This window comes from Mus musculus, chromosome 11 (genome assembly GCF_000001635.26).
Source record: "Mus musculus strain C57BL/6J chromosome 11, GRCm38.p6 C57BL/6J".
Classification (NCBI taxonomy): domain Eukaryota; kingdom Metazoa; phylum Chordata; class Mammalia; order Rodentia; family Muridae; genus Mus; species Mus musculus.
The window spans coordinates 64,028,389-64,050,120 of record NC_000077.6 but is presented as its reverse complement, the minus strand read 5'-3'; the positions used below and the strand labels follow the sequence as shown (position 1 = coordinate 64,050,120).

At 43.6% G+C, this 21,732-nt stretch overlaps 1 protein-coding gene and 1 long non-coding RNA gene across 3 annotated transcripts in view; one reads left to right on the top strand and one right to left on the bottom strand.

Annotated features, from left to right (window-relative positions):
- Positions 1–21,732, top strand: part of Cox10 (heme A:farnesyltransferase cytochrome c oxidase assembly factor 10) — a 116,846-nt gene that overhangs the window by 29,352 nt on the left and 65,762 nt on the right. For both annotated transcript variants that reach the window (NM_178379.3, XM_006534168.4), the window contains one exon: positions 4,770–4,894. In NM_178379.3, the coding sequence (NP_848466.1) occupies positions 4,770–4,894 (125 nt within the window). The remainder of the gene's footprint in view (positions 1–4,769; positions 4,895–21,732) is intronic.
- On the bottom strand, positions 12,875–17,100 carry Gm51866. The gene is made up of 3 exons (XR_003949563.1): positions 14,051–17,100; positions 13,678–13,777; positions 12,875–12,984 (listed from the first exon to the last, which is right to left on the bottom strand). It is a non-coding gene; the product is annotated as a predicted gene, 51866 (long non-coding RNA).

Below are 21,732 nucleotides of genomic sequence, written 5' to 3'. Positions count from 1 at the left end.
AGGCACCTGCTTACAGTGCCACACCTCTGGGCCTGGATTGAACAGGTTCATGCTTGGTTGGCAACATTGATTTTATGTTTATTTGTGAAGGGACAGAATATGAGATTACCAAATAAAATATGATTTCAAAAGTTATTAATGAAAGAATATATTACATTCATTTTTAATGAGATCCTGGTGTTGCAAAATGATTCCATGTAATGAATCCCAGGAAATCAATGTGAAGTTTAATTGCAGCGACAGCCACGTTGTATAGGGACATTACTCTGCTCGGTGTTACTAATGCAATTCATCAACCTTCTCTTCTGTTCTCCTTAAATTAATTGCTTTGATGGAGTCAGTAAATATATTTATTGTTGGCTTGTGATCCTTTCTAGAAAGGTCTTAGAGATCCAATTCTATCATAGTAATGAGTGGTTGCTTTCATTTTTCTGTGTGTTACCATTTGTACATTCTAAAGCCCCAATTCTATAAACTTTTCATTGTTACTTCTTTGTAAAATCATTTTCATTTCCTTTGTTAGCCTTATGTAAACCATTTTTTGTGTCTTCTCAGCTTATTAGATAGAACTGTATGAGTCAGAAATCTGAAGTGTTTTCTGTCTGCCTCTCTCTCTTCCTCCTTCCCTCTCTCCCTCTCTCCCTCTTCCTCCTCTTCTTCCTCCTCCCTCACCCCCCTTCCCTCCATCCCTCTCTCTCTGTTTTCCAGACAGGGTTTGTCTGTGTAGCCTTGGCTGGCTGTTCTGGAACTCACTCTGTAGACCAGGCTGGCTTCAAACTCAGAGATCTGTCTGCCTCTGTCTCCCAAGTGTTGGGATTAAAGACGTGCATCGCTGCCCATCTGAAGTTTTCTTACGCTTGTATACCCTTTTCAACTTTAAACAAGGCAAAGTCTTCAGGCTTTTTGTTTGTTTTTGACAGTTCATTGATTATAGTACTTTGTCAGCTACTGTGATGGTAGCTGACACAACAGTCGTTTTCAAGGCCTGGAATCACCATGGAGTTGTCTTTGGAGCATAAGTCATTACAGAACCAGAGCTAAAAAACTGCTCCCAGAATGTTTCCTTCGAAATAAATGTTGTCTAAATGCTGAGCCTGCTGTACTGTCCCAGGTCCTGCCAGGTGCTAGCTGCTGCCACGCCGTCATGTGCACCTGTTGTGACGTGCAGTGTTGTGTCTAGGGGACAGGTATACTGTCCCCCAAGCCGAGGGATCGCTGAGTGCCTCTAGTGTCTGACCAGCCTCTTTTGTTCCTTCATCTCTTGACCTGCCTGTCTCTGTAGCCCTCATAGAGGCCTGCCCCCTCAGCCCTGCCCTGGCTTCTCTGCTCTGTAGTCCTTTGCCTGCCAAGGGAATGTCAGATGCTCACTGCATTTGCACCCACTGTGCCAAAGGAAGGGCCTCTTGCCCAAGAGGCGTGCTGTTAGAGACTCTCCTTTGAGGGATGCTTTGATGGAGTCAACAGATATATTCATTGTTGGTGTGTCACCCTTTCTGGAAAGGTCTTAGAGGTTCCAAATTCTACCACAGTAATGAGTGGTTGCTGTCATTTTCATAAGTTGATTCTCTCACGTGCTTGTTCTAGTCACAGAAAGCTGGCTGGCATAGACAGTATTCTTAGCCCATATACTTGTTTTACATTTCAAATTGACATGGAACACAGCTAAAGAAAAATAGAAATTTAAGAGACCACACTGAGGAGATGGCCTAGTAAACAAAATATTTGCTCCACCAGCCAGGGACCCGACTTCAGATGCCCATTCCCCAGGTAAAAGTGGTCGTGACGGTGCATGCCTGGGGTCCTGGCACTGGAGGGAAGAGACAAGAAGATCCCCAGGGCTTGTTGGCCAGCTGACTTGTGAGTCTCAGGTTAAATGAGGAAGCCTAGCTCAAGAAAAAGGCAGGGGAGGGGTGGAGAGAACACTGGGAAGTGAGGAAGACACTGGACATCAGCCTGTGACCTATACTATATATGTGCATGTATCTGCACGCACGCACACGCATGTGCGTGCACACATACACACACAGGGAAACTGTATGTGATCCAGGTATTAGGAAAGGGCTTGTCCATATGGTAAAACTGAAGGACTTCTGTAAGCCTCTGATGAGACTAGACTGAAGGACAAGCTGTAGGCGATGGATACCATTTCCTTCTCTAGCATGTACCCTTGGAGGCAGTAGTCCCACCCCATTCCCTTCCCTTATGTAACTTTCAGGAGTGCACCCCATCTCCATAATTCTAATCTCCAAGCCTGTGGATCTTCCATGCTTTCCCTCAAGCTGTGATGGTCTGAGGGTTTTTATACGTACCTTCTCGGGCACACACTGCTCATGATTTCTGTCCCCTTTGCCCTGTGCTCCTGTCTCCCAGTGTCTCCTCTGAGCTCCTGTTTTGTGCCTTGTCTATATGTTTACCCCACCCCACCGTGCCCTGCGGTTCCTCAGAAGCAGCACATTTCCTGATGTACAGCTCATCGCCTGTGCTCTGCTGTGCTCTTCTGTGCTCTCCTCCACGCTGCCTGCGTGCAAACACTCTCCTTCCTCTTCCTTGTTGTCTTCCCCCCTCTCCTGCGCACGGCGTTCTGACAGTTCTCTAATGCCGTACAACCCTAGTGTTCCCATTGCGCATTCTCCCTGTGCTCATTCACAGGGGATCAATGCGGTCACTTGGTAGATTGTTTCCCTGTCCCTGCACGGCCTGGAACTGGACTTCACAGTGGGTCTCCTTCCTGCATAGACTCCCAGGGACTCTCAGCTGGCTACCAAATGACATAAAGTCCAGTCTGGCAGCTGCCACCTTCCCTCCTGTGCCTCCAGTACATACCCCTCTCTTCTGGCCATGGTGACAACACTGAGGATAGAGCAGGAACTATGCCCACGGGACTCTGGTCTTCATGGAGCTTACATTTCTGTGAGGAGTCACTGTGTGGTGAGTGCCGGTAGGAAACAGAGGATGATCTCGGGAGCGAGCTTCTGGACTGGCCTGCTGTAGATGAGATGGCCAGAGATGGTCTCCCTAGGAAGGACATCTTAAATGGAACCCAAAGAAGGAGAAGGAGCTAGCTCAAAGAGGGAGAGAGCAAGGACCCTGAAGTACATAGCTCCACGTGACTGGGCAGTGGTGAGCCAGCTGAGGAGCAGTGGACGCGCTTTAGTACAGCCAAGGAGAGTTTGAGCGTTATTGCAGGTACAATTTCAACCACTTCCGTTGGAGGTGAGGGGCTGTGATCTGTGCCCAGCTCATTCCAAAGAGAAGCACTGTGGGATCTGGAGACCAGTCAGGGAGGAAGCTCCAGTAGTGATGGATTGGACTAGATCAGGGTGTTAGAGTTTCTAGTTAGAGCAGACAGGAAGTTTGTTGTGGGCTTTCCTGTGTACTCACTGAAAGATAGGCAGAAGAACAATAGCCTTTGCTCTCCAGAAAATAGCATCTTCTCTTCCCCCAGTTACAGCAACCAAAACTAGCTCCAGGCCTGGGAAGGTAGTTCATTCAGCAACTGGGAAGACCCAATTTTACTTCTAGAATCTAAAAAAAAAAAAGAGAGAAAAAGCCTGACATGGTGTACTGAGTAATCTGAGTACTGGAGAGGCAGAGACAAGAAGGTCCCTGGGGCCTCATGGGCCAGCAGCTTAGCCTAGTTATCAAGTCTTAGGCCGTGATAGAACATTGTCTCTAAAATACACGTTGTCTCCACCTATACTGAAGCAACAGAAGAGGTTGTCTTCTGACCTTCAGTGCATGTGTGCACCTGCACATTCAGGCACACAGTGTCTTCAGACAGTACCCGTGTCCCCCGGGTACACATCATCCGTGTAGAACACACAGCATCCCCATCTCCCTATTGTGTTGTGTATCTGATCACACTCTCCATTTCTCCTTTCTCCACAGTGCAGTGCTAGCTTGAAGCTTTCCTGATTAGCTCACCATCGAAGAATCGTCTGGGGAATTCTTACTGCTTACCTCCATGCCTCTCATAGACTCTTCTTAGCTCTGTAAACTCAAAGAAGTAAACACCAGGGCCTCCCAAGGAGCAGGGACCTCATTGCTAGTGTGAGCCATATGGCTCCATTTGCACACTGATGGTGGCTATGGTGCCACCATCTTTCTTTATTCCATTATGGCCCCATGAACTTCTGTTGCAGGCAAGGCAAAGTTCAAGCCCTACTGTTTGCTGTGGTGTGGTACTTATACTAAAAAGGTGTCCTACCTCTCTCAGTTTACTTAGAACACTGAGCAAAGCTTTATCTTTTATAGTTGCCAGCATTGGTATATTACTGCTTGCAAATTGCTAGTCCATAAATATTTGTTGAATGAATGAGTGATGAATCTGGAAGACCCTTTTTATTTTCCTACCTTTAAGTCTAATGGAGTCTAAAAGGAAATATTTTTATGTATTCTATATCTACAACTTTTAAATCAGAAAAGTGCATATTTTAAAAAATATATTGCATTTTGTATGTGTGTGTGTGTGTGTATACATGCATATACGTGTATATGGTATGTATGTGGCCGTCAGAGGACAACTTATAGGAGTTGGTTCTCTCCTACCATATGGGTCCTAAGGTTTGAATTCAGGTTGGCAAGCTTGGAGCAGGATCTTTTTCCCATGGAGCCATCTTGCTAGCCAGAATGTAGAGTTTTGGGTATAAGAATATCCACCCTGAGTTTGTGCTGGCATCATCATCTGCTGTGTGGGAGATGGCTCCTGTACCCCATGCCTTCCCCTAGAAGTCCAGCTACTGACCAGCATCTCTGTGTCTGTATTGCAGCTCTTGTGGTAAGCACCACTTCAGCAGGCTTTGCACTGGCTCCAGGCCCTTTCGACTGGTCCTGCTTCCTGCTTACATCCCTTGGAACCGGCCTCGCATCCTGTGCTGCCAACTCCATCAATCAGGTCAGTTCTCCTCTGAGCCAGGTGATGCTGTTGTTACTTGCTGGCTTCGTGTTGGAAGAGCTTCCCAGATCCTGTGCCCTACTGGAGAAACATCCTGAACCCACAGAGGTGGCCTGTGGAGGTCTTGGTTTGGTTTGGTTTGGTTTGGTTTGGTTTGGTTGGTCTGGTCTGGTCTGGTTTGGTTTTTGAAACAGATGAGTGCAGCAGGCTATGTACTTGAAATGGTCACGATTTCTTGGGTTAAAAAATATTAAAATGTGCCCAAACTTTGTGTTCTCTTTATTTCAGAAACCTTTTCTGGAATTCGTCATAATTATATGCTGTTGATATAGCTTTAGTTATTTCTATTTTACTTTTATTTGCCTGTCTTTTCTTTTTTTTTTTTTTTTAAAAAAAAGGTCTAGCTATGTCACTATAAGGGGATTTAAACACACTGTACAGGGTCCTTCTACCACTGTCTCCCGGGGCTAGTATTAGCAATTTGCCACCTTATACAGCTTCTGCATTTTAAGCCTCTACTATGCAAAACACAGTATTTCAAATATTTCATTTTTGTTAGTTTATGTGTATGTGGCTATGTGCATGTGAGTACAGATGACTAGGGAAGACAGAAGTGGCACATCTCCTAGTGCTAGAGTTACAGGTGACTGTAATCTGCCTAACCTGGGTGCAAGAAGATGAACTCAGTCCCTCTGGAAGAGCAACACATGCTCTTGACTTCTGAGCCATCTCTCCAGCTCCAGGATGTTTGAAAGGAACATTACCCAGCTTTTTGAAAAAAAAACCCAGTAGTTCAGCACTACTATTTACTTGGTATGTACAGCCAGATTATATCATAGAATTAATAGTCAAGTATTATTTTTAATGGATCATTTTTCTTCTTGCTATTTTAAGCACCCAGATGGTTCTCTGAAATAGTTCTTTCCTTTGCCTGGCCACTGTGGTGTGTCCCAACGTTGTGGGTTTTTTCCATAAGATACTCTAGTGAAAAAGTCTTGGCTAAAACTAAAGGAAAATTGCCTCATCACCAGAACACCCAGGAGCAGTTGGCACAGCTTTCAAACAGGAATCTACGTTACCATCAGGAACCAGCTCAAATGTTCATAGCATGCCGTACAGAAGAAGCTAGTCTGTAAAATATGGGGAAATCATTTGATTATGCTTAAAATCATGTGCCTCCAGAAAATATTATCCACTGTTTGGAGGATGTTATTTGTTTCAAATAGGGTTTCTTATTGTTATTGCTTTTGACACAGAGTCTCCCAGTGTATTTATACTAGCCTGGAACTCACTATGTAGACCAAGTGGGCCTTACAGAGATCTGCTTGCCTCTGCTTCCTGAGTGCTTGGACTAAAGGAATGTAACACCACACACACTGGCCTGTTGTTTATTTTAACGTCAGAATAATCTTATAGCAAGGCCAGCATCAGGGAGAATGGCGTAGTTCTCAAAAAATAAAACCCAAAAAAACCCAGCAAAGCTGCAGTCTGCCGTGAGCTGAGGCATTTGAGCCGCTTATGCTGACTTCCATGAAGGCGCTCCTCCTGGAGTCTGTTTCTCCATTGGTATTCGTAACCTCCATGTATTCAGAGTTCTCAGTCAGAAGGGTAAGCCAGGGCACCTTTGAGTTTCTAGCCTCCCTTTTGTAAAATAGGAACTGCAAATAGCCTTATGACTAATTATTGTCTCATTTAAACTGTGTAAACTCAAAGAAAATACTTTATGTAAATGTATGAGAATTGAGCTAAAAAACAACTAAAAAGGATCAAATGGTTTTTAAACATCACAATATTCTAAAATATAAAAGTTGTGGACCATGGGATTCTGGCTCAGTGAGATTCTGGCTGCCAATCCTTTGGTCACCTGAGTTCGATTCCCAAGATACAAGTGGTGGAAGGAGAGAACTAACTTCTGCTCATTGTTCTCTGACCTCCACACAGTCACTAAAGGACACACATGCATGTGCATACATGTACACATGCATGCACACATAATATAATGGCACACAAATAATTAAACAAAATGTAGTTTTTACAAATGTTACTTTGAGTGTTACTTACTCAGTCACATTTCCCACCCTTACCCTCTGAAATGTTAGCTCAAGGATTTTTTTTTATGAATATAACTCTCTTAGGGGTGGGGCAGATAGTTCAGTCTGTCAAGTGGTCTCCCAAAACATGTGAGAAAAAAACCAAGTGTGGTGGCAGGCTTGTAATCCCAGGGGCAGGGAGATGGAGACACCCAGATCCCTGGAACTAGGTGGCTGGCTAGTCTAGTCCCCGTGGCAAGTTTCAGGCCACTGAGCAGTACCTTAGGTTGGCCTCATTCTGCCAGGGATGTGCAGGCATACAGAGGTGCATGCGCAGACAAACGAGTGCACACACAAGAAAACCATAACCCTTTTAGTAATTGAGGGAAATGACATTCATGAAGGCAGAAACTGATAGGAACTGAGCCCCAACCAAGGTGTTAGAAACTTTAAAGAACTGTGTGTTCTAGCTGCTCGGCTTCCAGCTGTATACCTGCATATGTGGAATAGGTTCTGTAAGATTTAAAAACATGGAGGAAAGCCGCAGAATCTTTCCACGCAATTGCATTGTTAGCCCCTGTGGTGATTTTCCCTTCTCAGTTTGTTTTCCAGGCCTGCACCCCCCCCCCCCCGCCCCCTAACATCACAGTCTCCATTCCTGGGACATTTTGTCACATTCTTTCCCATGTGTCACTGGTCACTGCCATCCCTCTTAAGTGCTGAGAGTGGTGCTTGCTCAGTGAGCACATGCCAACAGACAGGCTTCTTGTATCTGTTGAGAGCCTTCCTCCGTTTGTCTGGGGTCTAGTTGCATTTGGAAGCGTTGTAGAACTTACACTCTGTGGTGATTCTCACCATACTGCATTCCGGTGTTCTTAGGGTCTTACCAGCTTCCCCTGCTGTAACTGGTCTTCAGTAATTCAGTATTAGAGTCTAGTTTGCATTATTATTAGACAGTCTCATAAACTCAAGAAACAAAGGGGTACAGGGCCATTTACCAGCAGGCTTGAACAGTATGAACAGAGCAGAGAACAAACACAGTAGGCACCAAACTAAGGTTTATTTATTTTTATTTCATGTGTATGAATATTTTGTCTGCATTTATGTCTGTGTACCGCATGCATCCCTGGTGTCTGTGGAGGTCAGACTTCCTGGAGCTGGAGAAGATACAGATGGTTGTGAGCTATCAGGTAGCTTCTGAGAACCAAAACTGGGTCCTCTGCAGCCAGTGCTCTTGCTTGCTGATCCACCTCTCCAGCCCCTGAACCATGTCTTTGAATAACAGTTAGGTAAAGATATAAATTTTTCAAAAGTTTATGTTCACATTAAAGAGTGTGTCAGCTACTCATAGGCATCCATGCGGGGTGGGGTGGGGGTGGGGACGATCATGTTCATATTCATAAACAAATTCAACTAATGTCTTACATATATTCTTAATTTTTACGAACTTTATTTGAGGCATTATTCACCTAGTCTTATTTCTTCCCTGCATCCAGCTTCTGTGATCTCTGAAGGAAACAGTAAAGCTTTGGAGAACAGTTCTCCCATTTGTTTTGAGGAGAAAATGGGCTTCAGTTTCTGAGGGACAAGGCAGTAAGCAGTACTTAGGAGCTGTGTGCGAGAAAGCACGGACGCTGACACAGAGAAGCAAAGCACTAGAAGGTCCTGTGGTGTGTAGACACATGCCATTCAAAAGCCAAGCGTGCCTTTCAAGTGGGTACGCCTTCAAAGGATGAAAGCAGGCCATGAGTGTTTCCAATTTAACAACTGAAAGACAGAGCGCTGGGCAGGCCTTTGACTGACCAGCTCTTGACAAATGACAAACATAGCCGAGGAAATTCAAGTAGAATGAATTAAGAACTTAAAAAAAAAGAAAAGTCAGAAAAATTAGAATTCAGTATTTAATGTGATGAGCTATAATTGGGTTTATTTTACTCATTTTATGTGTACAGTAGTCTCCTCTAGAGTTTTCCTTTCTGTGTTTCAGTTAGCCACAATCAACTACTCTAAAAATTCCATAAATTAGTAATTCATAAATTTTATATAGCTTATCACATGTTGTTTTAATTTTTTTGTTTTATTACTGCTGATGCTACTCTTTTGCTTCACCCGGTTTGTAAATTAAGCTTTATCACAAGTATGTACATGTGGGGATAAATACAGGGGTTTGTCTAGTTCTTAAGCATCTGGTAAGAGTCTCAGTGTATAGTCCCTGCAGATAAAGGAGGGCTACTATACATGGCTTCTTAGGAGGGGCTTGTGATAAAGGAGTTTGTTTCTGTATACAGTTTACTAGCGATGACCAGCATTCCACTTTATGCCTCAGCTTCTGCAGCTATCAGTGAACTGTAAAGCTTTGATTGTGTATTGTGTTCTATCTATTTACAATAGTCCTGGAAAATTGTCTTTTGCTCATTGGTTCCCAAGGCTTTCTAGGTGGTCAGCTATAAAGAATGAAACTCTCTTCCTCATGGCGAGCCCTAAGCTGCCACCTTACAACTTCAGGCTGCTGGTCATAGTTCTCCATGTTGGAGAGCCTGAGTGTTCTCTCTGCATCTGTGTAATAGTTCTTGTAGCATATCACTTCTAACTGTGGTTACTAGGCACTTTGGTATTACTATATAATTATGCATTTGCATTCTCTTCTTTATAGTGCTTGCTTCCATGAAGGGAATGATTATGATTTACATATTTCATCCATCTATCACCTCTGCTGAGAGCACCGGAGGAGGCCAGTAGTGTACCATTTCCAAGGCAGATATTGGGAGACGAATGGCAAAAGATGTGTAGTAATAATTACAGACAGTAACCCTTATTTAGAACTTGCTGTGTGTCAAATAAAGCTCTAAGCTTATACACATGAGATTGCATTTGAATCTATGTTCACAGGATTTTTTTTTAAATGGCTCTTTTGAAAGATCAAATGAATAAAGAATGAACTCATAACTGGGACTTGTCTTTTAAAAGAATCATTGATGTTCTCAGAGGCTTTATTTTAGGGAAGATTACAAGAAAGACATAAAACATAAATAGCCTCAGATCTGAGTAGTAGGTTGTAATTAGAAAGGTAAGTGTGATAAGGAATGTTATCTTTGGGATCTAGTGTACCTCTGGATGTTGAAAAAGAGATCAAGAGGTGTGAATAAAATAGGGCCAAAAGGAAACGTGGGTTTTGTTTGCTGCTAACAATATTTGAGAGACTTTCATGGCTGAAATGAGGTAAAAAGGAAGGGCTTTGGATGAAGAGCTCTGACTTACAGGGCAGTTAAAGAAAAGAAAATTCATAGCCTTTTAAACTCTGAAAGGAGAACCAAGCAAAGATTTTTTTTTCTTAGTGAATATAAGATTAATATCTAATGCCTCTTTGCAGTTTCCCCTTTCTCTGATGTCTCTTTTGTTTTGACTGCACAGTCTGCCCAGAGCAACAGCAGTCGACTTTCATCTTCCATGTTGAACAAAAGCAGCCAGAGAATTTGGTGTTGTACTCTAGAAGAAGGCTTCTGTTAGTGAAGACCAGTGATAGGATTTGTTTAACATCATGTGTGCAGGACAAATCAATGAGAAGTGTATTAACTTTGAACTTGCAGTCATTCAAGTCTCTGGAGGTCCCGACTTATGGCTTATTTAGATAAGCTACTGCTCCACATGAGGTTTGCAGAAAGGTCTCTGAATGTAGTTGGAGAGGCTCCAACTAAATACGGTTTTTATATATAAGGAAAATGATGAGCATTGCTGAACAACGTCAAAAAGAAAGTGTGTTTTAAATGCAGTCTGTTTTCCTGAATTTCTATAGCTCTAAATAGCCCCTAAATTACATTTTATTCTCCTGTCCAGAATGATCGATCTAAGTGGGATAAGTTTGGCACTGGCATTCACTGCCAAAATCATTTCAGGTGAAGTCCTGCCAGCAGATACACAGATGATGATTTGAACATGATGCTCATGGATAGGCTTTAAAGTGGTTTCTGCCACATCAACTGGCTGTCGTTTTATTTGCTGTCATTTTATTTGCTGTCGTTTTATTTGCTTCTTGTGATGAGTCTGTGAGGCGACTTTATTTCTGTGTTTTAGAAAAAGAAACTGAAGCGTGGTGGTGTCATTGCTCACAAGTTTAAAATGGCCAAACCAGGCCTAGAGTGTTGCAGCTTCATCTTCTTAGCTGAGTCCATTCACCACCATAAAATCAGGCTGTTCTCATCAGCAAGCCCTGCTGCCCTCAGGATACCTTACAGCACTGCTATTTACTCAGCAGGCAGAGACATGTGATGATACCTTGAGTGATAGGGAGATCTAGAGCACTGAATGAATGCCCAGGCCAGACCAGTGAACTGTCAGGGCTTTTATTAAAAGAAAGGCTGGCTCGGGGTTTGGCCACGACCACCATATTTCCAGAACCTGCTGTCTTCTAGTTGTCCCCTCTTAGGATCTTAGTAGAGAACTGAAAGACACAATGTGCGTTTCCCTAGTTTACCCAGAGCAGAGGCCTGGGTTCTCCCTTGTCTGAAAGACGTGGGACTATAGAAGGTTTTGAACTTCAGATCCTTTCAGACTGTGTTATGTTTGCACACATAGATAATAACATATAATATATATTAAGATATTTCAAGGAGGGACATATGTCAAACATGAGATTTAATAATGTTTCATATGTAGCTTATATATTAGTCTGAAGGTTCTTACAGACAAATTTACCTAAAGTTTTACATTTTGACTCTTTCACAAAAGTATGGAATTTTCATTGTTGGAACTCAAAAAGTTTCAGTTTTTGGACTTTTGGGGTAGGGAGCCCTAACTGTGCTTGTAAACTGTTATATGTATGTGAATATGGTATATACTTATTGCAAGTTTGTGCACATTATATGCTTATTATTTACATGTGACTAAGGGGAAAGCAATTATTGAATTAGGTGTATAGTTCTGGAAAGGATGGTGAAAAAGTAGGTATGGGGGCTGGCTAGAGGGATAGCTCAGTAGTTAAGCGCTAAAAGTCTGTGCTGCCCTTCCTGAGGGCCCGTGCTGCTTTTGCAGCACCCAAATTGACCGGTTTGTAACCTTCTGTAACTGACGCTCTAAGGAATCCGATGCCTTCTTCTGGCCTCTGACGGCACCTGTGTGCAAGCGCGCGTGCGCACGCGCACACACACACACGCACACACACACACTTTTTTAAAGCAGATATTTAGTTGAGATGTGATGGCAAATGGTAGCCATATGACTTTCGGGGTTAGGATTCTTGGCTTGTGAGTCTGTGTGTGATAAAATCTGCCTTGGGTGGCTGGTTTCCTTCCTGCATATCTGACACCCCCACCTAACAGGGGTCAAGCTGAGGTTCTTTGTGAATATCTTTCTTTCTTTTCCTGATCTTTGCTTGTGTTTCGCCTTTCCTGTTAGTTTGTTCTGAATCCCATTAGCCAGTGGTTCTCTGCTCTGAACCACAGATTCCCCCACCCACCCCCTGGTTTTTCTATCAGGCTGACTCTTGGTTTACTGATGACTGATGGTGCTGATGGAGAAGCAAGCTGTGTGGCCGCTGCCTGGGAGACGGCTTCCTTATCTCTGCCCGCACTCCTTTAGTGGCACAGGGCTTTTAAGGTTTTAATATGTGAAAAACAAAACAAAAAGCCCTTGGTGCTTTAGTATGTGTTTAAAAATGGAGGCTTGGGGTGATTGGGACTGCATGCTGAGCCCCACCTGTGGATAGCAGGAGGATGCCCGGTGGGGCCTCTTTCGCTCAGGTTCCCTTGAGAATTGTCTGTGATGCCTCTGGCTTATACTGGAGAGCCAGGCTGCCCAGGCTGCCTAGGCTATCCAGGCTGGTCTGGGCAGGCTATTCAACCGTTACAATGTGCATGGGTGTGATTTCAGGGAGTCCTAAGATTCACATTTTTGTGACCACACAGTCCTGTCTTGCCGATTTTCTAAGAAGTTTTAGAACATATTGTTTGGTGAGAAGGGGAAATTACTTACCTGTGTGATTAATCTTAGGAAATTTCGCCATGGCATTTCCTTCAGATCCAATGCCAGATTTCTCTCGGAAGCACTGATCACAGGAACAAAGATCTGAGTGATGGAGTGTGGAGATAGAGAGGAACAACAGAGAAATGTGGGTACTTAACACAGTTCCCAAGCGCTTACAGCTTATCCACCGAGAAAACTGGAAATGCTACGAAAACAGGAAGCTCCTGCTTGTATCCTGACCGAGATTTCCTTGGTAGAGATCTATATCTGTTAGCTTATAAGAAAGGAAAGTACCATTGACCAGTGTCTAATGTCCTCAGGTTCTTCTTAGCTGAGGAAAGGAATGCTTGTTCTCTTAGTGCTTTGGTCGGTGTGTGTATGGAAGTCTAGAAAGGGCATTGCATGTGTAGCCCTTGGGTGAACTGAGTCAGGATTAAGAGCTATATACAGATTTCTTACACAGTTAAGGTGGGAAAAGATCCGTCACCTAATGCTACTTGTCATCTACTCATTTAAAATAATGGGCATTAAGTACAGTGCAACCTCTGACTTTAAAAATGTAACTCTCGGTTATTAAGATGCCCACGGAATTGTCAAGGAGTGAGGAACTGAATTTACTGAGCCTGGTTTCTCTCAGTGACTGACTAACCAAATGGCTAGCTAGCATATGTGAGTAAGTAGTTACATTTGAACATAGTCATGGATTGCCCAATCCCAAGTGATTTCCCACAAGAGGAGAAATTGCTTCCAAGTTTCCATCGTCTCTTCAGCTCTGGCTTAAGGGAAGTCACTTACTTGTTTCAGGTGACCCCGTTGTAAGCACTCGGTGAACATTCAGGCTGTCAGCTTCTTTTTGTGTGCTTTGAGAGGCAGGAAAATGTGGCCGCACTGGTTCCTGTGAGCGGCATTTATTCTGCTCAGTACAGGCAAATGATTGGGATAAGGAGCTCGTTGGTCTCCTGCCTTTCATTGGCCTGTGATTTGGCTAGAGCTGGAAGGTAGGCTATCTGTTCGTTTGTTTGTTTTAAGATATTTTCTTTATTTACATTTCAAATGGTATCCCTGTTCCAGGTTTCCCCTCCGAAAAACCCCTGCCCCCTGTCCCCTCCCACATAGGACAAAATGGCAACCCACAGACGGGGTATCCTTAAGTAGTGGGAATACTTACCTTGTTGGTTGCTGTTTTCTGAACCTAGCCTTAGATAGCTATTGATTGCTTTTGCTGGAGATAAAAAGGTTGCTCCTCCTTTAAGGTGGCTTGGAAATAAACAATGCACTGTGCTGGCAGAATGAAAAAGGAAGCCATGGGTGTGGTCATTTCTACCTGATAGGCCAGGGAAGTGAGTTCTGTTGTGAGGATAAGGAGGTCTGGTTTTCCTGGGTGTGCACAGGTAAGGGCAGCTTCTGAGGCAGAGGGAACATGGTGAGCAAAGACCGTACATGAAGAACATTCTGGAAGCCGCAGACATGGTAGTGCTGCGTTAGCCTGAGGCACAAGGTAGGAAAAGTATCATAAGAGTAGGCAGAAGACACAGCAGAGGCAGACCACGGAGGGCTTCCTGAACCTTGCCGAGGCAGCAGGCTTACAGTGTGCCAGGCTAACACCGGGAGGCTTAAAGTCAGTAAACGCAGATATGGCTGTCTGTTCTCCGTGGAGAGGGACAAATCCCCACTGCATGGCTCACTTCTCTTCAAGCCACACCTCTTTCTCCTGCCTGTGTCTGTTACTTTCTGTGTCATCCATTCAGCAGTCTCCTCAGCTCCTCTTTCTTCCAGGCAGTGCACTCTGGTGGGTTAGAGGCAGTTCCTAGCACAATAGTGAAAAGATAAGCTATAAACATGTCAATAAGAAAATGTTAGGCAAGGATCCTTGCAATAATTGAATCAGAGGCTGGGGCGATGGCTCAGTGGTTAGAGCACTTACTGCTCATGCAGAGAACTTGAGTTCAGCTCCTCGCACCCACGTGACAACTTGCTCACACCCACCTAGAACTCCAGCGGATCTTAACTAACACTCTTTTCTGATCTCTATGATCACCATGTATGCACATAGTACACATACATACCTGCAGGTAAAACACGCATAAAATAAATGTAAATAAATCTTTTTTAAAAATCAGCTAAAGGGACAACCACCATGGGGTCCTCAGAGGAAATGCCCCTGCTACCACCCACTTCCTGGTCAGTCCGTTCTCAAGTAGAGCAGTAAGCTGTCCTTCTGTCTGTCAGCTCGAAGAGCCTGAGTGCTTGGCTGCTGCTGTCTTCTCCATTTCACTGTGAGCTGAGTGACAGTGGGGACTGTTTGGGCTATGGTTGCTGAGAAGAGCATGCATCTCTGGCACATAAGATGCTAAGTGACACCTGATTCAGTCGAGCCAGGCCACCTGGCGGCCAGCCTATACCTGCCACTTGCTAGCTCTGAGGCTTTGGGCTGTTGACATAACCTCTTTGAACCTGCATTTTTCTCATCTGCAAATAGATAAGGTTGTTGAGAGAATGAACTCCGTATTTTTAATGTCTGGATGTGGTGCATGTGGCCACTGTGGTCTAGGAATTATTCTCCCCACACACCGAAATCCACACTCAAGAGCATTTGAGCTCCTGAAATTCCCTGTCTGCCTAAAATCAGAGCCTCTCAGGGGAACTCAGTTCTCACAGGTCCCCTCCCACGGGCTCTTCTAGTCTCAGTAGTGTTGGCCCCACACCACACGCCAACAGAATTTGGCACAAAGCAGCCTATCTCTCGTTTCTCTCCTAAGGGCCACTTACCTTCCTTCAGTTTCATCTCTTTTCCCATTAGTGTTTTTCTTTCCTCTTCTGGTGAGATGGTGTTTACACGTCCCAAATTCACAGCTCTTGGGGTATTTACTCACTCGTTTGAAGCCCATGTGCATTGGAAAGGTTGGAAAGGTAGCTCAGGCAAAGGCAGGCCTGTAATCCCAATTCTAATAAACTAAGGAGGTTAGTGAATGAACCTGGCCTAGACTGTATGTGAGTTCAAGGCCAGCATGATCTATACAATGGAGCCTTGTCTTAAATAAAGGAACAGGTAAGTTTGTGTTCTTACCTATTAACCCATTCTTGATGTCATATACAAGACCCCAGTTCTGAACTTAAGGTCTAAAATCCTCAGTAGGTCTGAGAGCCTGCTATTAGTAAGGATACAATTAGTGTTAATTATTGCTGTTATATACCGTAAAAACTATAGAATAGGGGGGTGAGATGGGGAGATCGATTTTCTTTTTACAAGTAGTTAGTTTCCTATGATCCTGAGGGAGCATTGTTAGGGGAAAGCTGAGCTGGAAGATCACCGTCCTTGCGGGGAAAGAAAGGACTATAAAGTAGCCTTTAGATTTCTGACAAGGTTAAACACATGGAAAGAGTCATTACCATCCGAAGAAGCCTTGCTGGGAAATAGTATTGACACCTTCACAAATAAGGTTGTGCGTTCTGTTTTGTTGTTTTGTAAGAACCCGTCTCAGTTCCCCATGGGTGACACATTTATTCCCAGAGGCATGTGGTCTTCAGTATCTAGTCCTGGTCTCTTGTTTTAGGGCCATGGTGGGTTGGCACGCATGAGCCCTAAGCAAAGAGAACAACTGTCATGATGGGCCTCAGCAAATGAAGGCCCAGTTTTCAACAGTGAGTAGGTCTTTGGTTTCCCTCTAAAGTCTCATGATTTTAAATGTATCGCTTTTTCCCTCACACTGTACCGAACAGCACCTAAGGTGAGTTGGGGCTCCTACTCCCAGTTCTACCCTTAAGTGAGACATACAATTTTTAAAGCAGAAAAAGATCTGTGTTCTGAAAAGAGAAATCTTTATAACAAAATAGTGGAGTATAGCCCTCATCCTTTTTATATTGACTTAAAAACAACAGGCAGAGTATCTCCATGGTTTGAGAGCAGAGCTGTGCCCTGAGCCTCAGCTTGTAGCTGTAGCTGTACCAGAGAGGGCCTCGGTATTTCTAAACTATAAGGGGTGGGGCGAGTGCATTAGTATTTTAGCACTCTAAAGGTAAAGTCAAGGAGGGTCAATTGCTTCAAGAAACACCTGGAGGTTGCAGATGTGTTTACAATTATTTCCCTACTGATGGTGTTATGTTTCAGAGAGGGTCATTAATTGTCGTAGAGTCATATGGAGCTCTTTGTGAAATTTAAATCCGCTGGATATCAGCACCTTCAAAGACAATAAAATTCCAGCCTGCGTTTGTCCATTCCCATGTGAGGAGTTACTACAGCATGCATGCATGCATCACTCCATGAGAGATCCTTGAGCTTAAAGTTCTTTCGCTCATAAGCAGTTGTCTGAGGTCAGTTTTCCATTTCACAGTTGTCAAACACCTGTCAAATTAAAACATGAGGTCTTCAAGCTAATTTTCATTTCATGGCATTCCAAATTAGTGTGTTTCTTGACTTAAGATTTAACAATGTTCTCCGCATTTCATCAGAATCCTTCAATTATTCCATTTTCCCCAAATGTCCACATATAGACCAAATGATAATCCAAGTATCTTAATTGTTTTCTATTCATAGATTTGAGAAATTCTCATAAGCCTTTTAGAAGCACTTGAGTAGGCATTTAGCATTGAGTCTCACTGCTTTCTCCAGAAAGAGAAGGTCAGATCTTTTTAAGCCCATCATCCATATTTTCAGGGTCATACTTTATTGCTGTCTTCTTAACTTTTCCTTCAAATTGAAAGTCAGTCATAATCGAACATGGAATTCTTACTTTCTAAACATGGTGTAGGTTAGTATGATAAAAAGAATTCAGGTTGGCTTTTAGTAATTCATTGATGAAAAAAGGTGTGCCATTGGTGGTGTGCTAGAAAACATCTCAGTTGCCTGTAGCGAGTGACATTAAAGTCACACCATCTACCTGGCAAGTATGCTGGGTAAAGTTATCTAGTGAAATTAGAGGTTATATGGGAAATACCTTAAAAAGTACTTTTAAGTTATGCTATCTAAGGATTACTGTGGGGTCACACAAAGCTATTTCTAGGATAGTTTAGTTGCCGTTTTAAATTAAGGTCCCTTTCAATTGATATTTATACGCACACACACTAAGTTAGGGTAGGATTTAGCTTATTCTGGTTTTCAGCCTGTTATGTTCTGAGGTCACATTACTCTTGGCTTAATTACATTTTGTGTTATGACATATCTGAATGCCTCTCTGCCTGTGCACCCCTGTGGCTGGAGAGCTGGCTTCAGTTATTTCACAAGTAGACACTCAGGGAATAGCTGGACAGCATGAGAAGTGGTCAGCAGAGGAAGTGCATTCCAGTTAAGGAAGCATAACTTCAACTCATCAAGACTGCCATGTTAAAATGAAATTACTTATTTCAGAAAGTCTCTAACTCCTGCCTGTCCTAGAACTCACTATGTAGACCAAGTTGGCCTTGAACTCAAAGAGATCCTCCTGCCTCTGCTTCCCAGGTGCTAGAATTAAAGGTGAGTGCAAATCTTTGTAGTCTTCTCTAAAAGGTTAACATTGGGATGATTATAAAGCATTTTGAAGATTATTCTTTACTAACTGGAATGCCAAAATGATTTAGCGGTAACACTATGCGGTGCACGCATGCTCAGTGGGAGTGTATCCAAAGCTCCGTGTAATGTCCCAGCAACTGTTCTCAGAACCTTTGAAACTGGATGATAGATGGTCAGGAAGCCAGGTGTTTGGTTTTGCCGTCTAGCACAGCCATGTCTACAGCTCAGCCTCAGCCCATCCTCAAACCTGCCCAGATACCTTCTCCCAGGTGCTGTCCCTTGAGCTGTCATTTGCTCAGGCCAAAAACTCGGGGGTTACTGATGACTTCTGATCTTCTCAAGCCCGCCCTCCCTCCCTCCCTCCCTCCCTCTCAGCTTCCCAAGAACTAGGATTACAGGTATGTATCATCATGCATTACCTAGATAATATATTTTTAAATGGCCATTGATAGATTTTCAGTTTCTTTAAAATAGTTTTTAAATCTGTTTCTCTTCCTCTCTCTGTCTGTGTGTGTGTGTGTGTGTGTGTGTGTGTGTATCTATGTGTGTGTGTGTGTGTGTGTGTGTGTGTGTGTATGTGTATCCGCACTCATACGTGCACCTGCATGTGTATGCTTTTCTTTTTTTTTTTTAAGATTTATTTATTATTATATGTAAGTACATTGTAGCTGTCTTCAGACACCCCAGAAGAGGGCGTCAGATCTCGTTACAGATGGTTGTGAGCCACCATGTGGTTGCTGGGATTTGACCTTCGGAAGAGCAGTTGGGTGCTCTTACCCACTGAGCCATCATGGTGCATTCATGTGAATAGACTGTGTACTCATGAAGGACAAAACAGGGTTATCAGGTGTCTTCTCTATTGTTCCTCATCTCTCTCTTGTGGAATGGGAAGCCCGCTTTTGGCATATTAGCTGGCCATCAAGTTCTCAGAGTCTTTCTGTGTCCACCTCACTGCATACTGGCATGACAAGCAGCAAGGCGCGTGCTGCTGGGGACTCCAATCCCCACGTTTGTTCTTTCCCACTGGGCCGTCCTTGCAGCCCTCTCAGCTGATTTCTTTTGCTTGTGTTTAGGGAAACCCTCTCTCATGTCTGTGCCGCCATGCCCTCCGTTAACTCTCTCGTGGTTTAGGCCAATGCTTTTCATATTTTTTCCCCTTATTATCCCACCCTGCAACAGACTTCCCACTGCCTGTCTATCCCGTCTTTTTTATCTTCCTCTTCCTTGGGAGTTTTGGCTATTTCACTGCTGTTATTTCTGTTTGTTGCCCAGTAGACTAAGAGCAGCATTTCCATGCACGGTGATTGGTCATATCCATTATGCATATGAGACACCCTTGGCTCTGCAGAGCACATGGGCTTGTTACAGCTTTCATTTCTGCTATTTTATTGACCGTAGTGTGCATACCTCACTGTGATGACTTTGGACCACACTAACATCTGCTCCATGATGACTGATGGTCATGGCAGGTCAGTTACCATTGTTGTAGACCACTTGACTGCAGTGTGCATGCAACACTGTCATGACTGTGGGCCACAGGAACTTTGCTCTGTGATAGCTGATGGTCATCTCAGGCCAAAAAGAAATTTTCTTACCCCAGTGGTGGTCTAGGTACACACTTACTTGCTCATCTACCTGGAGACAGTAATTTTAACTGGGAACATTCGTGGGATGGAATGTCATGTGACCGGAGAACTGCACTGTTCAACAGAAGGTAGAGGTTGACCCTGAAGAGGAGAAGAAACAATGTCCTGGAGACTGCAGCACATTTCAAGGACAGGAAATATCTCATTGTAGAATGCTGAGGTGGGTGTGGAGGTGCACACCTTTAATCCTAGCATTTAGTGAAGGCAGGTAGATCTCTGTGAGTTTGAGGCCAGCCCAGTCTACATAGCAAGCTCTAGCCAGCCAGAGACAAAAAGATTAGGTTGTTAGCTGAAGACTAGAGAATTTTTTTAGGGTTGAATATGAAGAGATCTTTGAAGCACAGCCCTTCTAAGAGCTGTTTTCTTGGGATTTGAGGGTAAGGAATCAACAGACTGACATGGAGGCAGAATTAACAAACAATGTTCACCAAGGATAAAAATGAGTGTTACTGTTAGGGGACTAGGTAGATATCAGAAGGCTTGAAGCTCATTGCGCATGGGCTCCTCCCTCCATAATCTGCAGGGCTCAGAGCATTGGCCAAGAGTGGGATATAAGTTGCCTCTCAGGTTCAGGATACAGATGTGCCATCTGAACTGCCCCTGCCGTAAGATTACAGTCTAGTTAAAGACTTTCTGGTAATGAAGAAAGGCATATCATTATTCAGTCTATTAAGATTTAGTCCAAATGGGTTTGTCACTCACCTGATTAGAAAGATAGAAGAGAAGCTGTCCTTTCTAGGGACTTTGGAGAAAGTATAAAGTACTAAAGTTGTAGGTTGACACATTGATCTATTTGGCTGCTGTCTACTCTTTCCCCTCAAGCATGTTGTTGACAGTGGTCCCTTGGCCATTGTCCAGTCTCACCCCTGAGGGTGTTCTACTTTGCCCTGTAGTAAACTAACTACTAGTCTTCTAAACTGCACTTTGTGTCTTATCTGAATTCTTTCAACGACGATTGTAAGGACCAAGGAACTGAGGAGAAGCCGAGTGAGATTCTGATTCCAGCATGCCCAAGAGTTAATGCTTTCCATCCCCTCCCTGGCTGGACTATTGCTTCTGACTAAAACAACAGGAGTTGTATGGCACGGTGGCCATGGGAAACAAGAAAGAAGGTGGGAAGAAGGGAGGGAGGGAAGGAGGGAGGGAAGGAGGAAGTTGATCAGGCAATGAAACAAAGGTAGTGAAGCCCAACAGCTTCATGTGAGGACTTTCCAACTTAGCATTGTAACCTTAAAACTTGACCAAGTGTGGTGGGTACATGCCTGTAATCTCAAATACTGGGGAGCCTGAGCAGAAGGATCTGCGTTTGAGCGTTTGAGGCCATCTTGGGGCTACACAGAGAGAAAACCTATCTCTAAAAGTAAAACAACAAAAACCATTAGATCCTTAGAAATGTGGCAGTCATGATGCGGGGAGTCTTGTCTGTCTGACTTCATTTCCGTTGTCCTTCAGTGACTACATAAAGAAGCCAGGACCATGAGACTGTCCTACTGAATGAAGCCTGGCTTACTTTTCATTAGGTCTGATTCTTGAAAACTTGTAGTCTTGATCCCAATTCTGCGATTGTTTTAAAGCTATTTGCCCATATCTCCCAACTCTCCTTTTATTCCTGATGTGCCTCACCTCGTCTTTCATGTCAGGATTTGTTACCTAGATTTTATTTTGAGTAGGGAACAAACTTCTGTATACAAGGTTTGCTTTTTAAAAAGAAACCAGTAA